At 36.5% G+C, this 23,503-nt stretch overlaps 3 protein-coding genes across 3 annotated transcripts; 1 reads left to right on the top strand and 2 right to left on the bottom strand.

Moving 5' to 3' along the window:
* Nucleotides 1–12,406: 12,406 nt before the first annotated feature.
* LOC120633362 (NADH dehydrogenase [ubiquinone] iron-sulfur protein 5-like) lies at nt 12,407–13,825 on the bottom strand. Its single transcript, XM_039903563.1, has 2 exons — nt 13,568–13,825; nt 12,407–12,522 (listed from the first exon to the last, which is right to left on the bottom strand). The coding sequence occupies exons 1-2, from the start codon at nt 13,781–13,783 to the stop codon at nt 12,433–12,435; spliced, it is 306 nt and encodes a 101-aa protein (XP_039759497.1). The 5' UTR covers nt 13,784–13,825; the 3' UTR covers nt 12,407–12,432.
* Nucleotides 13,826–16,282: 2,457 nt separating this feature from the next.
* LOC120633198 (NADH dehydrogenase [ubiquinone] iron-sulfur protein 5-like) lies at nt 16,283–18,233 on the bottom strand. Its single transcript, XM_039903340.1, has 3 exons — nt 18,094–18,233; nt 17,722–17,937; nt 16,283–16,416 (listed from the first exon to the last, which is right to left on the bottom strand). Exons 2-3 carry the CDS (start codon nt 17,932–17,934, stop codon nt 16,327–16,329), a joined length of 303 nt encoding a protein of 100 aa, XP_039759274.1. The 5' UTR covers nt 17,935–17,937; nt 18,094–18,233; the 3' UTR covers nt 16,283–16,326.
* Nucleotides 18,234–18,451: 218 nt separating this feature from the next.
* On the top strand, nt 18,452–21,676 carry LOC120633487. The gene is made up of 4 exons (XM_039903698.1): nt 18,452–18,561; nt 18,638–18,747; nt 19,325–19,513; nt 20,922–21,676. The coding sequence occupies exons 2-4, from the start codon at nt 18,664–18,666 to the stop codon at nt 20,937–20,939; spliced, it is 291 nt and encodes a 96-aa protein (XP_039759632.1). The 5' UTR covers nt 18,452–18,561; nt 18,638–18,663; the 3' UTR covers nt 20,940–21,676.
* Nucleotides 21,677–23,503: the final 1,827 nt, after the last annotated feature.

A 23,503-nucleotide genomic window follows, 5' to 3' on the forward strand; every position in this document is an offset into this window, starting at 1 on the left:
GAAAACTTTTAGACACGTGATACGTTCGCGTCGTGTGGCGAACGCTATGATTGGCCACGCGGTATGCACTGAACTTACGGGTGGGCGCGATCCACCACTCGATTTTTTTTTTAAACAATCGCTACTGTACACCGGTTAAGGGCCTTCCTTTTAAATAATCGAGACGGTTACGAATTAATTTAACACTGACCTCACGACAATGAAAAAAATTAAGAAATAATTGTTCAATTGTTAAATGTGCTATTGAACACCGGTTAAGGGCCTTCCTTTGAAGTATTAAATAATCGACTTAATTACGGCAACCTAATTGATCACCCATGATAATTTAAAAAAAAGAATAAACGTTTTAAAATGCTTAAACAATCTCTCTTTACCCCGGTTAAGAGCCTTACTTTGTATTCAAATAATCGACCAGTTAAAAAAAGAATAAACTTTCAAAAACTGTTGAACAATCGCTTCCACACACCGAATGAGGACCATCCGTTAATGTTTAAAATAATCAGGCATTAGGGGTAGGGGGTTCATGTCTCACTGAACACACAATGGAAAAAATAAAGAATAAACCACCCCAAAATGCTGCATAAATCGCTACTGTGAAGGGCTTTATTTTGACGTTTTAAATAATCGAGTAGGTTACCACCTAATGTATCACTGACCACGCAACAATGACACAAAAATGAATGAGCTTTTCAAGTGTTACATTCATGCTACAAATTGTAAATTGTTGTTAAATCAGCCTTCTTTCGAATTTTTATTAAAAGTTACTGCTAAATTTAGTATAAAGCAAATTACAATATTTATTATTTTAATGTTTAGATAAGTAGGCCATTTTCACAAAAAAAAAAAAGAAAAAAGTAGGCATATAATTTACTTGTTATTATAAATAATTTAAAAAATATATTTTTTTAATTATTGTTCATATAGAGAATGCCAAAACTGGCAGCTATGGGCAAACATTTCTATTCAACTTTGCGTGAAATTTTCTTTTACTTATAACAAAAACTTAGTTTGAAGTTTTAAGTAATCGAGAAAGTTACTTAATTTTTCACTGAACTCACAAAAATGAAAAAGATAATGAATTAACTTTTCAAGTATTAAAAAATACATACTAGATAACGATCTTCCATATTAGAAGAGATTTGAATTACGATTTGAATTCGAGATGGTAACTACTTTTTTGGCCTTGAATCGAAATTATCCGTTTATTTATTTTGTTTTATCAGGTAAAAGATAATTATCAAAGAAATTATAATTTAAAATAATATTCTAAGTAAAAAAAAGAGCTTTTGCATTCAAAAGTTTGTTTAAATTTTAAGACAGGTAAGAAAATACGAGTAGGTAGGTACATACTCACATATCTACAGGTCTAGCTAATAAAAGCGTGTTAAAAAATACGTCGTACTTAATCACGTTTGTTTACCATACTTCAATAACATATCGCATTACATTTCATGTGAAATTGTGATTCATTTAAAAATACTACTTTGTTTGAGGTAAATGCGTCATTTAAATAAAGACGTAAATAAAATCCCAAACAATATATAAATGTAAACATAAAATCAACATACTATTAACTAACAAAAAGTTTCAGCCACTTTTTTCGATAATATCTAAGATTAATGTTGTGACCAAGTTCTATACTTAGTTCCAAGACCAAGACCATTTTCTATACTTAGTTTCGCTGTTTGACAAACTTTTTGTTAAACTTTATGAAAATTACTGAAGTCATCATGGCGACGCTTGCCAAGTGCTATGATAGAGTTATTGATACAGTTTGTTGATAATGAATGAAATGAAAGAATTACAAGCATATACCGTGGTGGACTACGGCCTAAACGTTTCTCACTGTGGTAGGAGACCCGTGCTCTGTAGCGAGCCAGTAATGTGTCGATATGATAATGATAATATGATTATCACACACTGAAGAACTTAAAGTCTTGTTATTTAAAAAAAAATTTTTTTCAAGTAGTCCTATTTTATAAGAAATTTTAATCTTACGATTCCGTGCACTTGCAAATTGGGGAACAATCTCCCATCTGATGTCTCCTTTCAAAATACAATTTAGGGTTATTCAAGGGGCGGATAAACAAACTACTTTAAAGCTAGCAACGCATCGGTGGCTCCTCTGGTGCTGCAGATGTTTGTAGGCGGCGGTGATCACTTAAAATCACGTGACCCACTTGCTCGTTTGCCCGCTATTTTTATATAAAAAAAAGAAAAAGATAATGTAAATTTTGATAAACAGTATGAAGGAAGTATAAAATCTCAAAACGTTAGAAATAACTTGGCCCGACGCGCGACGCACTTCTTTGCGCCTCTATCGCCTGCACGCGATATTATTATAAAAATGCATAACCTTTTTAATATAAATATTTCAAAAGAATCTCAGATGACCTCGTGATATTTCATCAGCATGCTGTCGTAAATATCACTATTCTTAGTATACGTAATTTGCTCCTAAATTTATATGAGACCATATAAATAGAAGGAAGGGCTCAACACATATTGTATTATAATGCAACGATTTTAATTACTCTCTTTTTCATAAAGGGTTACCTGTGCATGTAACTTCTACAGTTTCGTCCATTGCAGTCGTAGTACCATCATCATGTCATCATCCACATCCTATTAACATCCCACTTCTGGGATTCTCTGTCATAGTAGAGACGGTTTAAAAGACCCACAACGCTGCTCCAATGCGGGCTGGTGGGTGTAGTCTTCAACGACTAATATCACAGGTTAGTAGCAAAAACCAAGTTACGTTTAAAAAACAGGTTACGTGTAAAAAAATCACCGGCACCATGAATCACGCACCTCTAACTTTGGAGCTTAGTGCTCTTTAAAATAACACTTGATTTAACGGTGAAGGAAAATATCATAAGCGAATCTGCATGCCTGAGAGATCTCCATAATGTTCTCAATCGTGTGAAGTCTATTTATTTATTTATACTCTTTATTTGTACACCAATCAGAAAAACGAGACAAAAAAAGAACAAACAAATGAAGAATGAAGCAGGATACAAAAGGCGGCCTTATCGCTAAGTAGCGATCTCTTCCAGTCTACCAGTCTGCCCACCAGGGTGTCTACCAGTTTTTACTTAGCCAGCTTTGTAGACTACGATTTAATTCCTTCTTTCTCATTCTAAGAGGAAACCCGTGTCCTTTAGTGGGCTTATAATGATGATGATAATGATGACTACTATGAAGGCACCACATTAGATAATCTTCTATTTATATAAAAGAGAAAGTGTGTTGGTATGTTCCGTATAGGCTCCGAAACGGCTGGACCGATTTCAATGAAACTTTCAGGGAATCTCCGGATTGACCTGGCGAGTAATCCTGTAAAGTTTGGTGACGATCGGAGCACTCCTATTTTTGAACTGTCATACTGTCAAATTCAGCTTTTAATTACTATGATGATATTCTATTGTTGGGTGTACGTGGGTGTAGATAATGATCTTCACCCGCTCAAGAAGAGAATAGAAGAGTCATTCGCTTAAACGGAGAGAAATAAATGATTTAACATATTATGAGACTTAAATTAAAAACTTAATGATGTAAGTTTATTGTTTTAATAAAATAAAGCAAAATCTAGCCCGGCGAAGCGGGCTGGGTACGCTAGTATTAAATAAAAATTAAAGAAATGCCGGGGTTTTTATATAGTGTACTCTAATATTATACTATAACACAAGTCGAGCCCTTTCATTTGATATTAAGGGAGTTTTTAATGACAAATGTAAAACGTCATTTTGTGGCAGCGGCCATCTTGGATTTGAAATTTGAATTCATCCCTTCGAGAGCCACGATGACATACATACACACACACAAACACGCGGGGGTTTGCGTCGAGGGTTAATAAAATAAATGTGAAAAATGAAAAAACTCTCGTCCAAATCTGTTGTATTTCATGCGGTAAACGGTTTAATAATCTAGATTAGGCTTACACCTTACAACCGGCCGATATTTAAAATCAGCTTTTATTGGCCAAACATTTGAGATGTGGCTTAACAAACGGTAAATAAAAGGTAAACAAGAATGTTTTACTCGAACATGGTTAACAGTCATTCTACTTTATTCATTTAAACTTTGTTTTCCTCAATTTAGATCACACGGGTCTTCACCGGATGAACTTAGACAAGACCAAGATTATGCTTAATAATCTGATCGTTCCGGGGCAAGTCACTGTCGATGGGTGTATTCTCGAAACTGTTAAAGAATATACATATCTTGGACAAATCGTTCAGTTGGATAGAAACAGTTTCGAGAAGGAGATCGATAGAAGAATACAGCTGGGATGGGGAGCGTTCGGCAAACTCCGCCGAGTCTTCTCGTCACCCATACCGCAATGCCTGAAGACAAAAGTTTTCGATCAGTGCGTCCTGCCGGTCATGACTTACGGTGCCGAAACGTGGACACTGACAGCGAGGCTAATTCACAAACTTCAAGTCGCTCAGCGTGCTATGGAAAGAGCTATGCTTGGTATTTCTTTGAGGGATAAGATCCGTAACGAAGTGATTCGCCAAAGAACTAAAGTAACTGACATAGCCTTTCGTGTTAGCGTACTAAAGTGGCAGTGGGCTGGTCACGTTTGTCGGAGGACCGATGGACGTTGGAGTCGAAAGGTTCTCGAGTGGAGACCGCGTGTCGGTAAACGGAGTGTCGGACGCCCCCCTACTAGATGGAGCGACGACCTCCGAAAAGTGGCAGGCATCGACTGGATGAGGAAAGCCGAAAATAGGAAAAGTTGGCGCTGCTTGAAAGAGGCCTATGTCCAGCAGTGGACGCACAATGGCTGATGATGATGATGATGATGATGGGTCTTCACCCACAATGAGAAGGGGTTAAGGCCGTAATCCACCAGACTGGCCCAGTGCGGATTGGTGGACTCCACATACCTTTGAGAACATTATCGAGAACTCTCAGGCATGCAGGTTTCCTCACGTCGTTTTCTTTCATCGTTGAAGTGAGTGATATTTGAATTACCTAAAACGCACTTAGAAAAGTAGTGCGTGCTAGGATTCGAACTCGGCAAAATGAAGTTGAGCTACCAACTGCGCTATCACTGCTTCCATAAACTTAAACTTGGTTTTTTTTTAAATCCGCGACTTTAATTATAGTGTACACTATTCTACTAGTCAAGCCCTTTTATCTGATACCCATATTGAGGGCGTTATCAATAAAATTGTGTATTGTATTCTTCTCGTCAAACCCTTTATTTTGAGACCCATATTGTGAGAGTTGCGAAAAGACTTATAATCCGCCATCTTCAGCCGATTTTTATCAAACATAATAGTCCCGACTAATTCACCTTTCAACGAAAAAAACAAATTCAAAATCGGTTCATCTGTACGGCAAATGTACACACAGACACGTCAAACTTAAAACACCCGATAATTTTTGCGTTAGCAGTTAAAAACGAGCATACATAGTATAATATACACCTAAGGTCTGTATCTGTTCCTACTGTATTTAGAAATCCGATTGGTGCAGTGGGCAGCGACCCCGCTTTCTGAGTCCAAGGCTGTCGATTCGATTCCCACGACCGGAAAATGTTTGTGTCATGAACATGTATGTTTTTCAGTGTCTCGGTTATTTGTATACTTTAAGTATATTCTTTAAAATATTCATCTGTCATTAGTACCCATAACACAAGGAACGCTTAATTTGGGACTAGATAGCGATATACTACCATTCACCGAGGCAGTAAGCTGTAATATAATTATTGAAATGTAATTTATATACTATAGGTCGTACTATAAATTATATTTATATACCTACCTATATTGTCGCTCTGAACTCGTGTATGCTATCAGAACAGACGGGGCAATGGTATTCATAAAACATAAATTGAAATTCTAATATCAATTCTCGTACACGGTCGAACTCTCAACTAACTTATTTAAATGTAAAATATTCCAAAATATTTAATCCGATCAGAATTGGAGTTAAACAACAAAACTTTATAAAAAGCTCCGTTGTGAGTTTCTTGTCGGCTACGGAGTGATATGCGATCTGAGCCGGTGGTAGAGTCACAACAAACAGACAGACTCAACTTTCAAGAGAGCTTGAAAAGTTGGAACTGCTTAATATTTAAAAAATTAAGATGGTTATATACTTAGTTATTAAATCGAAGTTAGGTACATAAATTTCAGTGAAAATTAAAAAAAAATGAAAGATTACCAAACATCAAAAAACGTGTACTTCCATTTTTTTTCTTTTTCCGTTGATAATTAAGTAGTAGGTATTACTATTGTAGTGAGCTATGGTTTCTTTTAAAAGGTTTTTGATTGTGGAATTTGCGTGCACGTGTTTTTTTACGCCTTTGTATTTTTATGTAAAGTTAGAAAAGAGCTACTTCAATAAAAATACTATTAACGAAAATTAACGAAATTTTAAAATAGGTTTCCAGAAGAAAACCCTAATTCTACAAAATCAATAAAATAAAGAGAAACTTTAAGCTAGTTTTTTAAAAGTAAACAAAAACGAATCATCTTTTGAAAACCCTTTTTTTGGAAGCTGGTTAACAAAATAACACTGAACCTCGCATAATCCGAACATCTTTATGTAGATATATTTTCCAGCCAAAATCGGCCAAACATGAATTATTTAACGTATCGTATTAAAGGTACTGAAAGATTGATTCGACCGCCAGAATAAAATTCAAATACTTTACGTGGCAGAAAAGTTGTTGAAGTTTGGAATATCTTTGTCGTGACATCGTTTTTTTTTTGCGCATTGGCTTGTACCTAAAACCTATAGTATTAACAAAATATGGACTGTGGCGTAGCATGATTTTTCTCCACACGGCTCGGCGCGGCTATAAACTAAAAGTCATGATGCCGCCTCATGGTTCTCGGAACATGTCAACGATGGACGGACACGAGTGTTACTGTACGTGAAATATAAACGCTCCAATCCTTCATTGGATGTATGAAACCCTAAAAAGTAGGTTGTAATTTCATGTAGTTTCATAACCGAAGCTGACCTCTAATTTCCGAAAAGCCGCCCCTGAAATCGGCGGTCATACCCGCCACACTTAATATGTGTTTTGGTGGTTTCCTTTGTTGGTTATACAGCATCAAATTAAGCTTCGTCTATGAATACCTTAATCGCACCTCAATCTGTCATCCTTATTTTTTCCCCTACACCAAGCAAGAAGACACTTCTATATGGTTTAGTGGTTTCCTTTGTTACATGTTTACTAGGTCTATGAATACCTTAACCTTGAGAGCTTTCTCGAGGTAATAACCAATGGTAGGTTCCAACATACTTCCACGCCAGTCTGTTAGACATCTCAAGACCAGAAAACTGTGACTTTCTTCTGGTATAACCGAACATTATTACCGTCGATGCAGCGTATAGACTCGAGCAGTATAGAAAAGCCGATGGTCACAGGGAAGATCGAAGAAAAGAGGCCGTCGGAAAAGGAAGTAGAGACGTTGGACGGAGCAGTTAAAGGAAGCTCCAGACTGCCCCGTCTATAATGCGTATCATACGGCGTAGAATCAGAAGAGATGGACACTTCTAGTGAAGCAGGCGATATCGTTTAGGAGCCACTATCCTCAGTAATGAGGAAGCGACTGAGGAAGAAGAATATGAATTGATCCACAAATCTGCATTACTGGAAAGTATCACGGCATGCAGAGCTACGTCACATACACCAGACAAAGAGAAACCCAGACGTAATATACATAATAGATAGGCAAACAACATCGAAGTTCGCAGGGTGCCACTGGACTCGAGAGGCATACAAAGAAAAAACGAATAAAGAGGACGATATCGACAAGGGTCAACAAATGTCGATGAACGTGTCCATTTGTAGTTCAAATATAGAGAAAGAAGGGGTTGACAGCCTAAAATATATCTTTGTCCTCCGAAAATAAAAGGACAGCTTTTAAATTATTCCTTTGATCAGTTTCCGTATAATATACATTCACACCAATATTTTATTTATTTATTTTTTGCCAGAGGGCACCGCTCGATTTCGTCAGGTACCTGAGCTTGATTTGATATAACCTTCACTCGTATTTCATCAGCAAAGGCCGGTCAATAACCCAACCTGACTAAATTGTTAAATGTTAGTCTCGACATCTATTTCATAATTATTTTTATATCAACCGATCAACCGATGACGCAAAATGCCTCTTGTAAGAGACAAATATTAAGAATTCATCTGGTCACCTATGTACTTATAGCTATAAAATGTTAATACATTCCGATATATTCATTGACTTCACATATGACTCTTATGTCCTTGTAAAGACAAAATTAAGTAATTAATTTTAGTTTTTTTTATTAATTCATGCAGTTTCGGTGTGTCCAAATTGCGGCATAAATAATAAATGGATAACGTCGTCTGAACGTTCATAAAACGCCTTTTTCGATGCCGCTACGACGTCCTAGTACCTTTATCTTATAATAACTGCAGATTATAATCGTTAAGTCCATCATGTAAGAGATTAAAAGAGAACTTCGAACGTTGCTTACGAAAAAGTTAAGTTTAGCCTACGCGCTAAATCATTTAGAGGTTATCATGAGCATAGTTAACTTTTTAAGGTATCCTACAACTTTTATATATTTCGGGAGTTCTTTTTAATGTTTGGTTGTCTGGAAGAGATCGTTATGTAGCGATAAGGCTGTCAAATTGTATACTTTTTGTTAAATTTTTACTTATAATTTTACTATATGTTTATGTGGTGTACAATTAAAGTGTATTCATTCATTCATTCGACTTTTTATATGAATTCCTGTACCTACATGATAAATAATATCTTTTTTAAACCTAGCGATTACCTTTGACTCGAAAATATCGTTATTTGTCTTCACTCCTAAATAATATCTGTGCTTAGGGCTTCAATAAGGATAAGCATTTTAGTACATATCACAGTACAGTACGGTTTCGTTGGACTAGCCGCATTGAAGCGGCGTTATGATAAGAAACCTGTGCTAGGCCGTAAGACGTTATGATGATGAGGAACAAAAATACTATTGCTTATCAAGTTCATCTAAACCTACTAACTCCATTTTTCTAAACTGTAGTAAAGCGTATTTTCAATACCTTATAATGTAAAGTATGTATAAGTGTTTTAAAAACAGGAAAAACAATTAATTGAATTTAAAACAAATTAAGTAAACTAAATAAAAGAGATAGTAATGCTCCGTAACTGTTTAAATATTTTTCAAATATACGTACTTTAATGTAACTCATTCAAAATTCATTTATTTAAGTAACACTAATATAGTTAAGAACTTTCAAAACGTCAAGTACCTATGTGTATTTGTAGTGACTCTACCATTGGTAATAGGTAAATTTAAAATGAAAGAGTTGTACATATGCGAGGTCTATTTATAGTCATTAAATCATTATTCTGTCGCCCCTCATAAATAAATGTCTGTATATTAAAACGCCCGCTATCGCAAGTTCCTCCCAATAACACAGTGATCGTATCACGCAGTAACCTTAAGCGATTGGCGTGTGCAAAAAAGTGATCAAAATAAAATGAATTTTGCCCATTATAATATAGCATTTAAGAATGTATTATTGTAAATAGTTTGGCGCCAAAATTCCGCGCAAAAACGCCTTCGACCGACCATGACTTGCGCGCAAAAAAATTGGTATTGAACGGCGGCGCGCGATCGGCGCGATAGCCTAGCAGGTAGGTAAGTACCTCGAATAGTTTACTTGAAACCTTTTACCAAACCCAAGAAGTTTTTTTCATCGATTCCTTCACCTACTGCAGATATATTGGTATTAGAATTTACGTGGTCGAGTCCCATCGGCCATCACACATCATTTCATACCGGACCGTGGTCCAATTCTGTCGGGAATACACTGGTATCATTTCTATAAGTTATTTCACAGTTCGAGGAAATAATACCTACGTAAAGAAATAGGTGCATGTGTGTAGAAACCACTTAGTTTTTTTTTACTGCGTATTTTTTTTTGATTTTACACAGGTGTAAATTCTGTGGTTTTATAAGGAAGAGGTAAAAATTTTATCCGCGGCTGAGACAATGAAAGAATTTATAATTTAATTTTCTCTGGTCTCGTCAGGTGGGGGAGGCTTCGGCCGGCCGTGGCTAGTTCCGTTCCAGTGCGACGCCACGTAAAAACCAACTAGGGGTATGTGTTTAATATAACTAACAAGATATTAGTGCCCAGGTGCCACACAGTGGAACTCCGAAAGCGTTGACCGTAGGATAACAGCTGATAGCTTACGTAGGGTGACCATAAGTGTGTATATAGAATTTCACTAAAATTGGGCATAGCTGGCATTTACATGGGTATGTGGGTACCCAGGTCCTACATAGAAAAAATGTTCATTGCGGGAGCTCACGGTTCACAGCCTGCCAACAACAATTGGAACAGCGTGGTGGTCAAGTCCGCCATGATTGTTTGTGCCACAAATCAGCATTTAGGTTTGTTTAGCTGCAATACTGTGTTTAGATATGAAGGGCGTGGTTGACGGTGTACCTATTTCAGGGTTATGAGCTCCAACACCGGATGTTTTTTTTTTAAGTATATAGCCAAGTGCTTGACTGCAATCACACCTGATGGTAAGTAATGATGCAGCCTAAGATGAAGCGCGCTTGCCTAGAAGATGCCTATTCACACATCGGGGAAGACGGAAGATGAGAGGGCATTCCAGGGTTTTGCTGTGCGTATCAGAAAGGAAGAAGCAAAACGCTTCGTACGTGTTGATGGTATTTCAACAACGTAACGGTGCAGATTCTTTCGGTACCTCGCAGTTCGATGGTATAAATGAGATGGTTTAACCAAATCGAATAGCTCCTGAGCACACTCTCCGACATGTATCTTGTAGAATACAGCCACACAGGCAATCTTGCGCCGGTGTTCAAGGCTTTGAAGTCTACTGATGGACAAAGTCACACAGGACAGCACGTTTCAGGAAGTGTTGGTCGTTGGTCCGTCAATTAATACTATAAAAAAAAGAAGAAGCCTATGCCTATATGCACTCATATTTAAAAAAATATGTGGCACACCTATTTGAATAAAGATTTTATAATTTTAATTTATTTCCTCTCATTGTTTATACATTGTCCACTAAGCTTGTCGACCTTCTTTTTTATGTGACACGTACTTGTACTCTAGATAAATATCGATATGATTGATTGTAAACCGAATGACAAATTGCTAATTCGGTTTTAGTAGGCGGATGGACTTTATGAGGTCGCAAAAAATGTATCTTCATGCTCTTAACATTTTCCCGTTCTTATATCTTACAGTAGGCACCGACCGATCAACAATAGTGGTAGTGTGGGGTCGATACAGAGTCTTCTTTGTAGATCTTATTAGATGGTAACACCCTAAAAGGAACCTAGCTCTTAAATTTATTTAATATTATATCTTAATATGTATAAATCTCCTGTCACGATGTTTGTCCGCGATGGACTCCTAAACTGCTTAACCGATTTTTAAATTATATTGGCACACCGTGAGCAGTCTGCTCCAACTTAAGTAATAGGATAGCTTAGATCCTTAATTATAGTATATATATATATACTACTATACTCATATAAGGCTTAGCGTTACTGAATACTTTAAAAACAATATCAAGCGCAGACAAAGTCGCGGGCAACAGCTAGTATATTATATTGCGCTGAAGCTGAAGAGTTTTATATATTCTATCTATGATCTAATAATAAAGATGAAGACTTTTCGTTTAGTTTGGACGCGCTATGTAATGTGTGGAACTACCAAGTCAGTTTTGAATTTGACAGTGCATTTTTAAGCACACATTCTTGACAATGTCATCATTATTATCATTATCATCATATCGTTCGATGACCGGACCACTACAGGGCACAGGTCACCTCCCAAAATGAGAAGTGGAATTAGGCCGTAGTCTACCGCGGTGGCCCAGTACGGAACGGTGGATGCAAAACGCCTTTGAGAACATTATGGAGAACTCTCAGGCATGCAGGTTTCCTTACAATGTTTTTCCTTTACCTTTAGAGCAAACACCGTTGAAGCAAATGATATACAATTAAGGGACCTTTGCGCGCTCTGGAAACTGTTCTATAAATTATGCTCTCGCAGATATAGATTAGAGTACTTTTTATTATACTTCAGGACCACAAGACTGCACTTACCCCAAGTACATTACATAATATTTCTACCTGCACCCAAGAAACAACTTTCTTTATCTACATACCTACGTCTCATAGAAATTTGCAAAGCAATTTAAACTACGGCAACTTAAAAACAGAATCACCTATGTTAGTGAAATGAAGCCAGTCCGTTACTATTCAAGTGGAAATAAATATCTTAATAAGAAATATGAGCAATTTATCAGTGTCAGATTAGATGTCATCTGAGAATTATAATATCTACCAACTAAGAAAAGAAAGTACGCTTTATTTTGGTTACTTATATAAACTTTATTAAATTTCGCTCAACAGTAGCATTTGTTAATAACTATCTATTCTTGGAGACACATATTCTTTGTCTTTGCTGATCTCTCCGCAAGCTATTTTCCTGTTGCGCTCTCTACGCATTGCCTGCGAAGGAAATAACACATCTTTGATTATTGCCAGAATTTGGATATAACTTTTTTTTTTTTACTACAAGTTAAACCCTTGACTGCAATCTCACCTGGTGGTAAGTGATGGTGCACTCTAAGATGGTAGCGGGCTAACCTGTTACCAGACCAGACCAGAGAAAATTCAGAATTAATAAATTTCCAAATTGCTCCTGCAAATCAAAATGCTATCGCCTACGAAGTCCTGGGCAACAGCTAGTTACCTATTACTTTAAAATTTCGGTGCCCAATTTCTTTCAATATTCAAGTTCGGGCTGACTCGAAACCATTTAAGTTGGGCCTACTCCGACGAAAATCCACTTAGGGTTCGACGACCTTTCTGTCTGAGTGGTGTGCGCCATGTTTGTCAGTAAGAAGTCCCGGGCTGCGTTTGCTTTTCATTTTCCCTGTTCTGGTCTAATGGCAAAAACCAGCAAAAATTACTTGGTTTCGGCCGTGGCTCGTCACCACCCTAACGATCTCGTGTAGAGACTCATTAGAGGTATGGGTTTGATACAACTATCATAGGTCTTAATGGATCAGACGGTTACCATCTTAAACTTCACTTGTCGACATGTGAGATTGCAGCGAACGGCTGACTTGTAATAAAAATAAACCTGTAGTCGAATTGAGAACCTCCTCCTTTATTTAAGTAAAAAAAAAACCGTTATTTTCATATGTAAAAGAGGAAATGAATCAACGTTGGCCGATTAACTCGCTCTGTAGTATCTAGACTTAAAACTTTTACAATTAGGAGAAGTCTAGAAGGCATCTCATCTATATTATATATTTTTTTAAAACAACGTATAATTCTTAGAAAACATAAAATTTATATTCTAATTTTAAATCTATAAACAGCGTGAATAAAGGTTTATTTTTTTGTTAAGTTGTTGATGCTAAATATGCTAAACGAAGTAACAAAGGTTTTTAATCATAATTTTAATAACATTTTAAAAGAAAATTGGGTAACTATAGTCAGCAATATCCATTAAAGTTGCAGTTGTGCATTATTATAGTATGCTTACCATAAAACGCAGAAATTGTTTCCTATTAGTCTGGCACTCTTGAAAATCTTCCAACAGATGTTTACACCTGATGAGGCCGCGATCCCAACCGTAGCCTTCCAAACAATTCCTGAAGTCCATTTCTTGTCTGGCACATCGCCCCATCTGCTGGTGGTCTACTATGCCCCCCGTTATGTCGGTGAAAACATTTCGAAATAACGGTGAAAGTTCTCCCATATTCACGAATGTATTGTATAATGTAATATTCTCTGCAATACTAAATTGAATGTTTTGACAACATTTTGACATGATATATATATGTTTTATTTTTTATGTAACTTTATTTTCAGCCACAGTTAGGGTGCCCGCGCACGGGCAATATTATTGGCAATATTCAAATTAGACTTTAGTTGTAGTAGAGCTTTTTATGGTAGCCGACTTTTAACCGGAGATTCTAAGCACCCCCTCGACCGCTACCAGAGTCGGAAGAAGTGGGGCCGCCGGGAACTAGTGGCCTATTTTTTGTTGTGCTACTCATAAGAATGCCCTAATCACCACGCTGGGCAGGCGGGTTGGTGATCGCAGCACTAGACTTGACTGCGCAGATATCGCTGCTGCCCGACATCGGTAAATGTAATTTGTGCAAGTCTAGCTTGTTTAGTTTAATGGTTATCCCGCCATTAGTCGGTCGTCAGAGCCTCGTTCGTTAGTTAGCTGGTGGTACCACGAGCAGGTGAGGTTGACATTTGGAATGTCTAGATGAAAGTGCACTCCCTTACCTCCCCCAACTTTTTTTACTTCAAGTCGCTCAGCGTGCTATGGAAAGAACTATGCTTGGTATTTCTTTTAGGGATAAGATCCGTAACGAAGTGATTCGCCAAAGAACTAAAGTAACTGACATAGCCTTTCGTGTTAGCATACTAAAGTGGCAGTGGGCTGGTCACGTTTGTCGGAGGACTGATGGACGTTGGAGTCGAAAGGTCCTCGAGTGGAAACGGCGTGTCGGTAAACGGAGTGTCCGACGCCCCCCAACTAGATGGAGCGACGGCCTCCGAAAAGTGGCAGGCATCGACTGGATGAGCAAAGCCCAAGATAGGAAAAGTTGGCGCTGCTTGAAAGATGAAAGAGGCCTATGTCCAGCAGTTGACGCACAATGGCTGTTGATGATGATGATGAGAGCTTTTATGGCAGAGCTCGTCAGGGAAAGTAGTGCCGCCATGCTTATTTCTGATGAGGCGTGGTTGCCGATATCATTACAGGTGCTCGTCAGGGAAAGTAGTGCCGCCATGCTTATTTCTGATGAGGCGTGGTTGCCGATATCATTACAGGTGCATTAGGCTTAACCACATCGCCTTAAGCTGATGGACACAGGGCGGCACGTTGCAGGACATGTCCAATTAATATAGTATATTATAAATATATAATATTTATTTATTATTATATATATATATATATAATAATAATAAATAAATATACTACGACAATACACACATCGCCACCAAGCCCCAAAGTAAGCGTAGCTTGTGTTATTGGTACTAAAATGACTGATGAATATTTTTATGAATTATATATGCATAAATACTTAGAAAATACATATACACACCCAGACACTGAAAAACACCTAATGCTCATCACACAAACATTTTCCAGTTGTGGGAATCGAACCCACGGCCTTGGACTCAGAAAGCAGGGTCGCTGTCCACTGCGCCAGTCGGCCGTCATATAGCCCTATAATAGCAACAATGTATAATAGTCCTAGAATTTGCCATAACATAAGCTTATGCTTTATAATAAATGTAAGACCTATCATTAATCAAAATATTTACGTTTAAAGCCCTGCACAGGCTATAAAAGCTGTTCAAAAATGACCTAATGAAAACTTAGCCCCGGTTTGAGTGGCTTACGGAGTGTGCCCAGCATTTGTGTAGTTCGCTAGTCACAATGCCGACAGATTAACTGTAAAACCAATCACGTATTTTGCTATTAAAATAATTAATTTGTATTTATATGTGATATTTATATATTATAATTATATAGAAGCGGTGGTAGCTCAGTGGGTAAGACTTCGATTTCACTTTCTGGGGGCGAGTTCGAATCTCAGCACGCACCTTCTTATTTTACAAAGTTATGTGCGTTTATTTAAGCACGTAAAATATCGCTTCAACGGTGAAGGAAAACATCGTGAGGTCACCTGCATGCCTGAGAGTTCCACATAATGTTCTCAAAGGTATGTGGAGTCCACCAATCCGCACTGGGTCAGCGTTGTGGACTACGGCCTTAACCTCTTCTCATTTTGGAATGAGTAGGTATTCATATGATAATGTTGATGATGATGATATTATATTTATATATTTGTGTAATATTTGTGTTTTATTAATTGCACCTCTATTGTATCTTTTATTTTTTTACGCCTATGTAATATTCAAGGCAGGAGAAGGCCACCAAATTGTACTGCTGCTGTATGTTTATATCTCTAACTACTTTTTTGTTTGGTAATAAAAGTGCATTCATTCATTCAATTCATGGTGCATACGCATATAGAATGATCACTGATTGGTTTACATTTCCAATAACAAAATTGTTAGAAAAGGCGACTTCAAGGCTTTTTTCGATTTCGAGTAAGTTGACATGACATTGGCGTAAATCTATAATTTTAGATGACCCCACAGAGCACTTGTTATACAGGTTTGACCCCGTCTCATTTTAACTAGAGGGAAATACAATAAAACTTTAGTATTTTGAATGTTAAGATTCTATATTATCTACATAATTTACATGATTTAGAAACTGTCTACTTTTGGATTCAAATATTGTCCATCTCCCTTAAGCTTTCCTTCGGAGATCTGGCGATCCCTTTCCTTTCTCATTGCCTGTAAAATAAGAATGATATAAATACACTGAATGTACTGTTTCTTGTCATCTGCTTAAATAATGTCCCATCGAGGGGCATAAGCCTCCTCTTTCATGAGATATCAAACTCAGACCTTTTTTTTACGGGGGGGAAAATCTTCAATGACACCCAACCTCGGGGAGGACGGGTTATCTGGGATTTTTACCCACTAAAACCCCTCGGTGACCAAACTCGGCACATCTGTGGGAGGCTCCGGGATCTCTTAAGAACGCACTGGTGCCTCCCTCGTACAGCGCATGTAGAGCTCGTCCCGGGAGAAAATATTCCCCTGACCTCATGTGCCTCGCTATGGGCTATTGCAAGCTGCTGGACAGCAGCCCCTGTTCATCAAACTCAGATCTGCTGCTTAAAAAGATGGCAAGTTTAGGAAACCCTACAGTTATACATCCAGCATGGTTAGTTAGCAGCAGGAGACATTTTTTTGTTTACAAGGAAGGAAGGACAAAGTGTTATATTCTTCCACAGCTTTTATTAACTCTCCAAGCCTTGGTGCACAAGTGGAAATAATATCCAAATAATAAACTTGTACCAATTATTAAACGGGGCAAATTTTGCATATTCTCATATTCTGTGTTGTCATGCTTCAAAAGTTTTCCTTAATAAGTGGATATAAGTTTGTCTTCTACCTATGCTAACAGTGTAGTTACCACTAGAATCAATATTGGTTAACCATGGCAATCAACTAGTTTGTGTGCAATTCACACTAACCATCACACAAAAAAAAAATGGTTGGTGTTTATGTCCTGTTTCTATGCCATTAGGTTGGAAACTAGCCATGGCTGATGCAGCAAATAATATGTGAATGGATCATCTAGAAGTGGCTTATCCACAACCAGATGATTTTCATGCCTCCAACCTACACCCAATGGTTCTGCTAGAGTGGGTATTTGGAGCTATTAAGGAAGAGGTTGGATGAAAGGATGGTATTTAAATATATGGCAACCACAGAATTAAGAAACCATGTACACAACTATTATTGAACCTACAAAAACCACTCCAATGCAGTTGACAGTAATTATTTTAAATTTTATGCTCTAAGTGTTCAACATAAAATGGCAAATTGAAAAAAAATTGTGAGCTTGCGACATTAAGCAGGTGTAAATTTAGACATGTGCGGGGCGTTTTCACTGATTTTGGACACAATACACTGCATACAATCTGTATGTTCTTATTTCAATGGCGACTACAAAAGATACTGAAAATTCGAAGTGTGTCGAAGACTTCGAACATACAATCAAATAAGATAAATTAGTTTGGTACCCACCATAAATCTTTTAAATTGCTTAGTCTTGGTTTGACACTCATGGAAGTCCTCAAATAAGTCCACACACTTCACCTTGCCGCGGTCAAGACCGTATGCCTCCAGACAATCCATGAAGCGAATCTCATGCTTCTGACATGAACCCAACATCTGATGAGACACCAGCCCACCGGTGAGGTCGGTGAACGGATTCCGGAGAAATGGTGAGATAGACATTACCTGTGTACAGTATAAAAGACCCTTAGTCGTAGAGGTAGTTTAATGAAAGTTATAAGATATTTTTAATACGAGGTTAAGAATTACGTAAACAAATACATTTGAAATTAGGAAATGACTAAACTTGCTAGTTTACCACGAAATATTAAGTTAACTTACTTTCTTTTTTTATTGAATTCAGTTAAGAATTGAAATCAGCAAGTAGTTAATAAAAACAATTGAATTTTACGAATTTTGATTTTCCATTTTATTTTTCATGAACTTGTCAATGTCGCACTGACAGTTGACAGCACACTACACAGAGCAGAGTTGAAATGTTGCTTTGACTTTATTTGTGATTACATAAAGAACTAGAACGTTTAAGCTGGAAAGCCAGGAAACAATCATGTATCATATATTACTCAGTCTACTATCACTGACCTCAACTGTACTATAGTAGTAGGTATAATTATATAGAGGGCAGTACTTTGTATTAATTATCTAGGGTTGAGGGTCTGTGGTATTAATCGTTAGCTATAATCTGAGCCAATTGTCATGTCATTTGTGAATTCAGAATTGTGATTATTGATCAACCAATATTCAACAGTGTAATATCTTTGCAAATTACAAAGTAAACGTTTAACAAAGGTAGTTCTTAAGTTTAACGAATTCACAGATTGGGTAGATTTATGTGCAGTATTAACCAAAAGTCATAAAATTTTAGGAAATTCTAACGATTACCAACTAAACATGGCACGCCAAAGCCTTGAAGTTGATGATGATAACGAAGATACTACTTCGGTTACTGCTGAACTTAAAAGTGCTATAAAACAAGTAAGATGTAGATTTTTCCACTTCATCTCAACCTTCGTAGAAAGCTTTAAGCCGTGGTTGGTTACAAGTTAAACGCCCAAGTTGTGCTTTTACACATTAAAGCTGTCAAAAGCAGAAAAATAATTTTTTATAGGCTCAGATTCCCATTTATAAGCAAAATCCGAAAATTACGTAAAAAATTACATTTACATAAAAAATAAACTACATTAAAATAGAACCAAATGAGACTAAATAAGTTTGTTGCTTGAATTGGAGACTACCAATACTTATTCAGTATTTTATAAGTTTAAATGAGATCGCCTCTATCTCGCCTACTTTAAAGGTTGCCGAGTCCAAGGTTGCAAGCCTTTGCTCATATGAAAGGTTTCTGATTTCCCTTGGCAGTTTAGTGGCTCGATTTTGAACCTTTTCAAGCATTTTTATATCCTTAACAAAATATAGACTCCAGACCTGACCTCCAGACTCCAACAAAGGTCTTAAATATGTCTTATTTATAGGTGTACTTTCCAATTCTTTGAAAGCTTTCCAGTTGCAAATGGCAGATTGATTAGCTAAAATATTATTTTTTGTTCTTTAGGATTTCATGAAACAGTTATTGAATGGGCAAGACAAGAATTTGAAGATAGAAGATGAAGCACTTAACATGGTGGTTGAGGTAGCTAAGTGTCTTGTCAAAGACACTTGCCTCAGAGCCTCAAACCAGGCTTTACTGGAAGGTTGCAATGAAGTAAATGCTGAACATGTGAAGAAATGCTTTCCGAAACTGGTAAGATGCTTTTTTATAATATTCAGATCAAAATATTAAGGGTGGTGGACATAATAAGAGTATATTTTTTCTGAGCAGTAATTAAAGTAGCTATTGCCTGTGTTTGCTGTCCATGTTTATTGTGGTTTGTTACAAATCACATTGTCATCCCACAATTATCCATCCATCCATCCTATAATTCCTGAAGATGTGACTGCAGTATCACTGAATCAGTTTAAGAATAGACTGGACAAACATCAAAAAGACAAAAAGTACAAGATATTATCTTCCAGGCTTATCTCCATACTTGGTTGGCATAAGTAGGTCCACTGGTACCTCTACCCACTGGGTCTCTTCAGCCAGCCAAGCTCACTCCAGAAGCTTAGCAAGCCTCCCAGGTTGCCAAGTGTCCACACACAAGAAAAAAAAAAAAGAAATGATATGAGACACATTAGCAAATGCTGCTTTGTCTATTATATAATAACATCATCTTGACGGCTGAGTGGTGCAGTGGGCAGCAACCCTGCTTTCTGAGTCCAAGGTCGTGGGTTCGATTCCCACAACTGAAAAATGTTTGTTGAACATGAAGGTTTTTCAGTGTCTGGGTGTTTATCTGTATATTGTAAGTATTTATGTGTATTATATTCATAAAAAAAATATTCATCAGCTATGTCAGTTCCCATAACACAAGCTACGCTTACTTTGGGGCTAGATGACGATGTGTGTATTGTCGTAGTATATTTATTTATTTATTTTACCACCTCTCACTCTCTCTCCCTTTTCCAATATTTCTCACATTTTCTACACTGTTTATTTGTGTTATATGATTTATCAATAAATCATATATAAAAGCAAGGGTTGATAATGTTTTTTACAGCACGGCTAGCATACGCAGGAGAATTATATGACCTGATTATATCCCATGACCAGAGATAAAATGAATGTGTCCACCTGCCAAAACACAGCAACAGGGAATTTTTACATGGAAATTGGAATGGAAAATGGAATTATTTGGATATTATTTCCAATGGTTTCCACACACCTATTTCTCATTTTCACTCAGCTTGCCAATGCTTGGAGAATTAGTAAAAATTATGATTACAAATAGTATACATAACAGGTGTTGGTACAGATTATAGGTCCCGACAGGTCCAGAAATAGTGCTTCTTTCACAAACAACACAGTGTGAAAAGGAAGACAATTACTTTAACACCATATTAGTTTAGTTGAGACATTTGTGTACAACAAAATTGTGCCATTAGCATTTAAAATAAGCCAAAACATAATTTTACATAAAAATAACTAGCAAGCAGATCAGGATTGTAATTTAAATTTGGTGCCTGTAGTCATAATACAAGATTTGCTTGCTTTTAATAATTTTTGCTTTTAAATTTCACTACACACTAAAATTACTTTTTAACTGTTTCAGAAGCTGGACTTCCCATAGACAATATCGCGTGATAAAAATGAAAAAAGAAAAACACTTATACAATATTTATTTATATCTAGTAGTAAATGGTTTTTCTTGCATTTATTTTAAGCCATTATGATCTCTTTTAAAATAATTAGTTAGATATTCTTTTTAATGTAATTACTATGTTTAAAAATGTCAACATTCGTAATATGTATTGTTATTAAAATATATGTTTTAAAAAACAGAAATATATGTGAATGTGAATATTATTTTAAGTTCAGAAAACATGCTCATCAATTTTAGCCTTGATACCAGGCTTGATAACTACATAATTTCATATCTATAGTTGCAGAGTCAAATATTCAATTACTCAGTCTTTTGTCACACACTTTTAGCGTATAGTTTTTAGTTGTAACATGATACAGTGTGAGTACACACCTCACATTCTCCCACGCAAGGAGCGATAAGACATCCTTCGCACGCAAAATGTTTATGTCGAGTATTTTTACTGTTTTTTTTTTGTATGATATGTGTGTGCGATAATGTTTACTAACAAACAAAACCGCCTACTAGTGCTTTATTACCTCATTCTGTTCTATACTAAATTGAATAATCTGTAGGAAAATTAATAGTACATGCTGGGCTAATTAAAACTTCTTACTGTACACACTTTGCTATACTTAGCTAGGTGCTGTAAAATACTATAGCCACCACATTAAGTGAACATAATTATTTTTTTTTGTAAGTAAATAATCTGTGATAACAATCTATCAATGTGTTTTATTTATGACAACAGATTTGTTTAAGCATATTTTTTTTAAATTATTTATGACAACAGATTTGTTTAAGCATATTTGAAGGGAACTTAAAAGAAAGATCACAGTTAAGATATGTTTTATTTAGATAATTAAGAATTTGACTATGATCAGTTTTTTTTGAGTTCCATATTTTTTGTCAACCTATTATCGGCCCACTACTCTGTCGCGGCTCAGAATGAGAAGGGTTTAGGCGGTATAGTTTACCTTACCACGCTGGCCAAGTGCGGATTGGTAGACTTCACACGCCGTATTCCCCATCCGCATTATATTTGGTGGTTCTAAGCTCTAGATTCCCTTTTCCCGTTTGCTCAGCTGTTGTTAAAAAAAAATACATTTTTTTATAAAAAACTTTATTAAACTTCTTAGGTCCAGAGAATTGTATAAGTTCACACAGTATACAATAAATATTCTCAGTTTTAACTACAGCCTCGTAGATAACTAACAAAATAAATAGACGTAGGTACCTAATATTAAAACTGAAGAATAGCATAGGTATGATATATTCATATTATTATTGTCTAAGTTTTACAGCATATTATACAGCGGCCTTAAGTATTTTAACCACGCGTTAGGCTGTCTGTCCACCAACATTCTTAAAGGATGTAACATAATTAGATCGATTACCATCCAAAGATACTCTCACAAAACAGAAAAATTCTAAAGATTGTTAAACTTAAAAATGATGTTAGAAAATAGCAATCAGTTTCTCGCCGGCTCTTCTCAGTGGAATCTGCCTTCCGAACCGATGGAGTCACTACAAACAGACTGACTTGACGATTCAAAAGTTTTTAATTAGGCCTACTTTAAATAAACGAATTTTGAATTTCCATACATTTGTTTCATCCACTAGATTTGGCCAAGAAGTTATACTAATTGCATTAAAACTAGCCCCAAATCTGCACATTAGACAGTAGACTACTTTGAGTAGTCGACTTTTAGTAGGTACCTATAATCCGAATCAGACTTGATGACTTCTCAAACTTCGTTCTTACTTTTGCAACGACAAAGTTTGAATCAGAGTATACCTACTTAATAATAAATCTCGTGGTGGGGTTTGCTTTGACAAATGCATTTCGACCCCGGGATTTTATATAGTTAGATAATAACTCGCCTTATTCTCAAATCCTTACCCGCAAGCTTCAAAAACCCACTAAGTGCATGATTTTCGGTTGAAGGCGCAGTAATCCTCGGGGCGTTGATATGGACGAGTCTTAAAAGATCAATTCGCTTTTTCAAGGAAATTGTGACAAAGCGATGACGATCTTATTGGTAGTCGCAAACGCATCCACGGTCCACGCTATGTAACCTAGCTTAGATGTAAAGTCAGGCTAAAGCGTAGCCCACATAGGCGGTGGAGGTTGTAATCAGCCAACGCTAACGCCACTGCGCTCAAACTTTGATAAACTGGGTTAATATCTGTCAATTGAGCAAAATCAAATTAGATACGATTTCTCACTTCAACCGGTTAAATAAACGAACCTTAACCGAAATATTCCCAAAACCAGAATTAATGACAGAGCCGATTTAATTTTTTATTCGGTTTCCAAGACTAAAGTTTATCATCACGATTACACGTCCATGCAAGTAGAGCATGTTGCTATGCTATGGAAAAATTGGTATGCTTCTTTTGAGTTAATATTTCTACAGGGGAATTCCTTACGAAATATACTTATGCAGCCTTCAATATTATTTCGTAATTCTATTAAACGTTGTATCGTCATAAAAGTCAATGTTTTAAAATAGTTAGCATTGCTTTCAGGAGAGCAGCCTGTAGACTAG

Source organism: Pararge aegeria, chromosome 21 (genome assembly GCF_905163445.1).
Source record: "Pararge aegeria chromosome 21, ilParAegt1.1, whole genome shotgun sequence".
NCBI classification, from domain to species: domain Eukaryota; kingdom Metazoa; phylum Arthropoda; class Insecta; order Lepidoptera; family Nymphalidae; genus Pararge; species Pararge aegeria.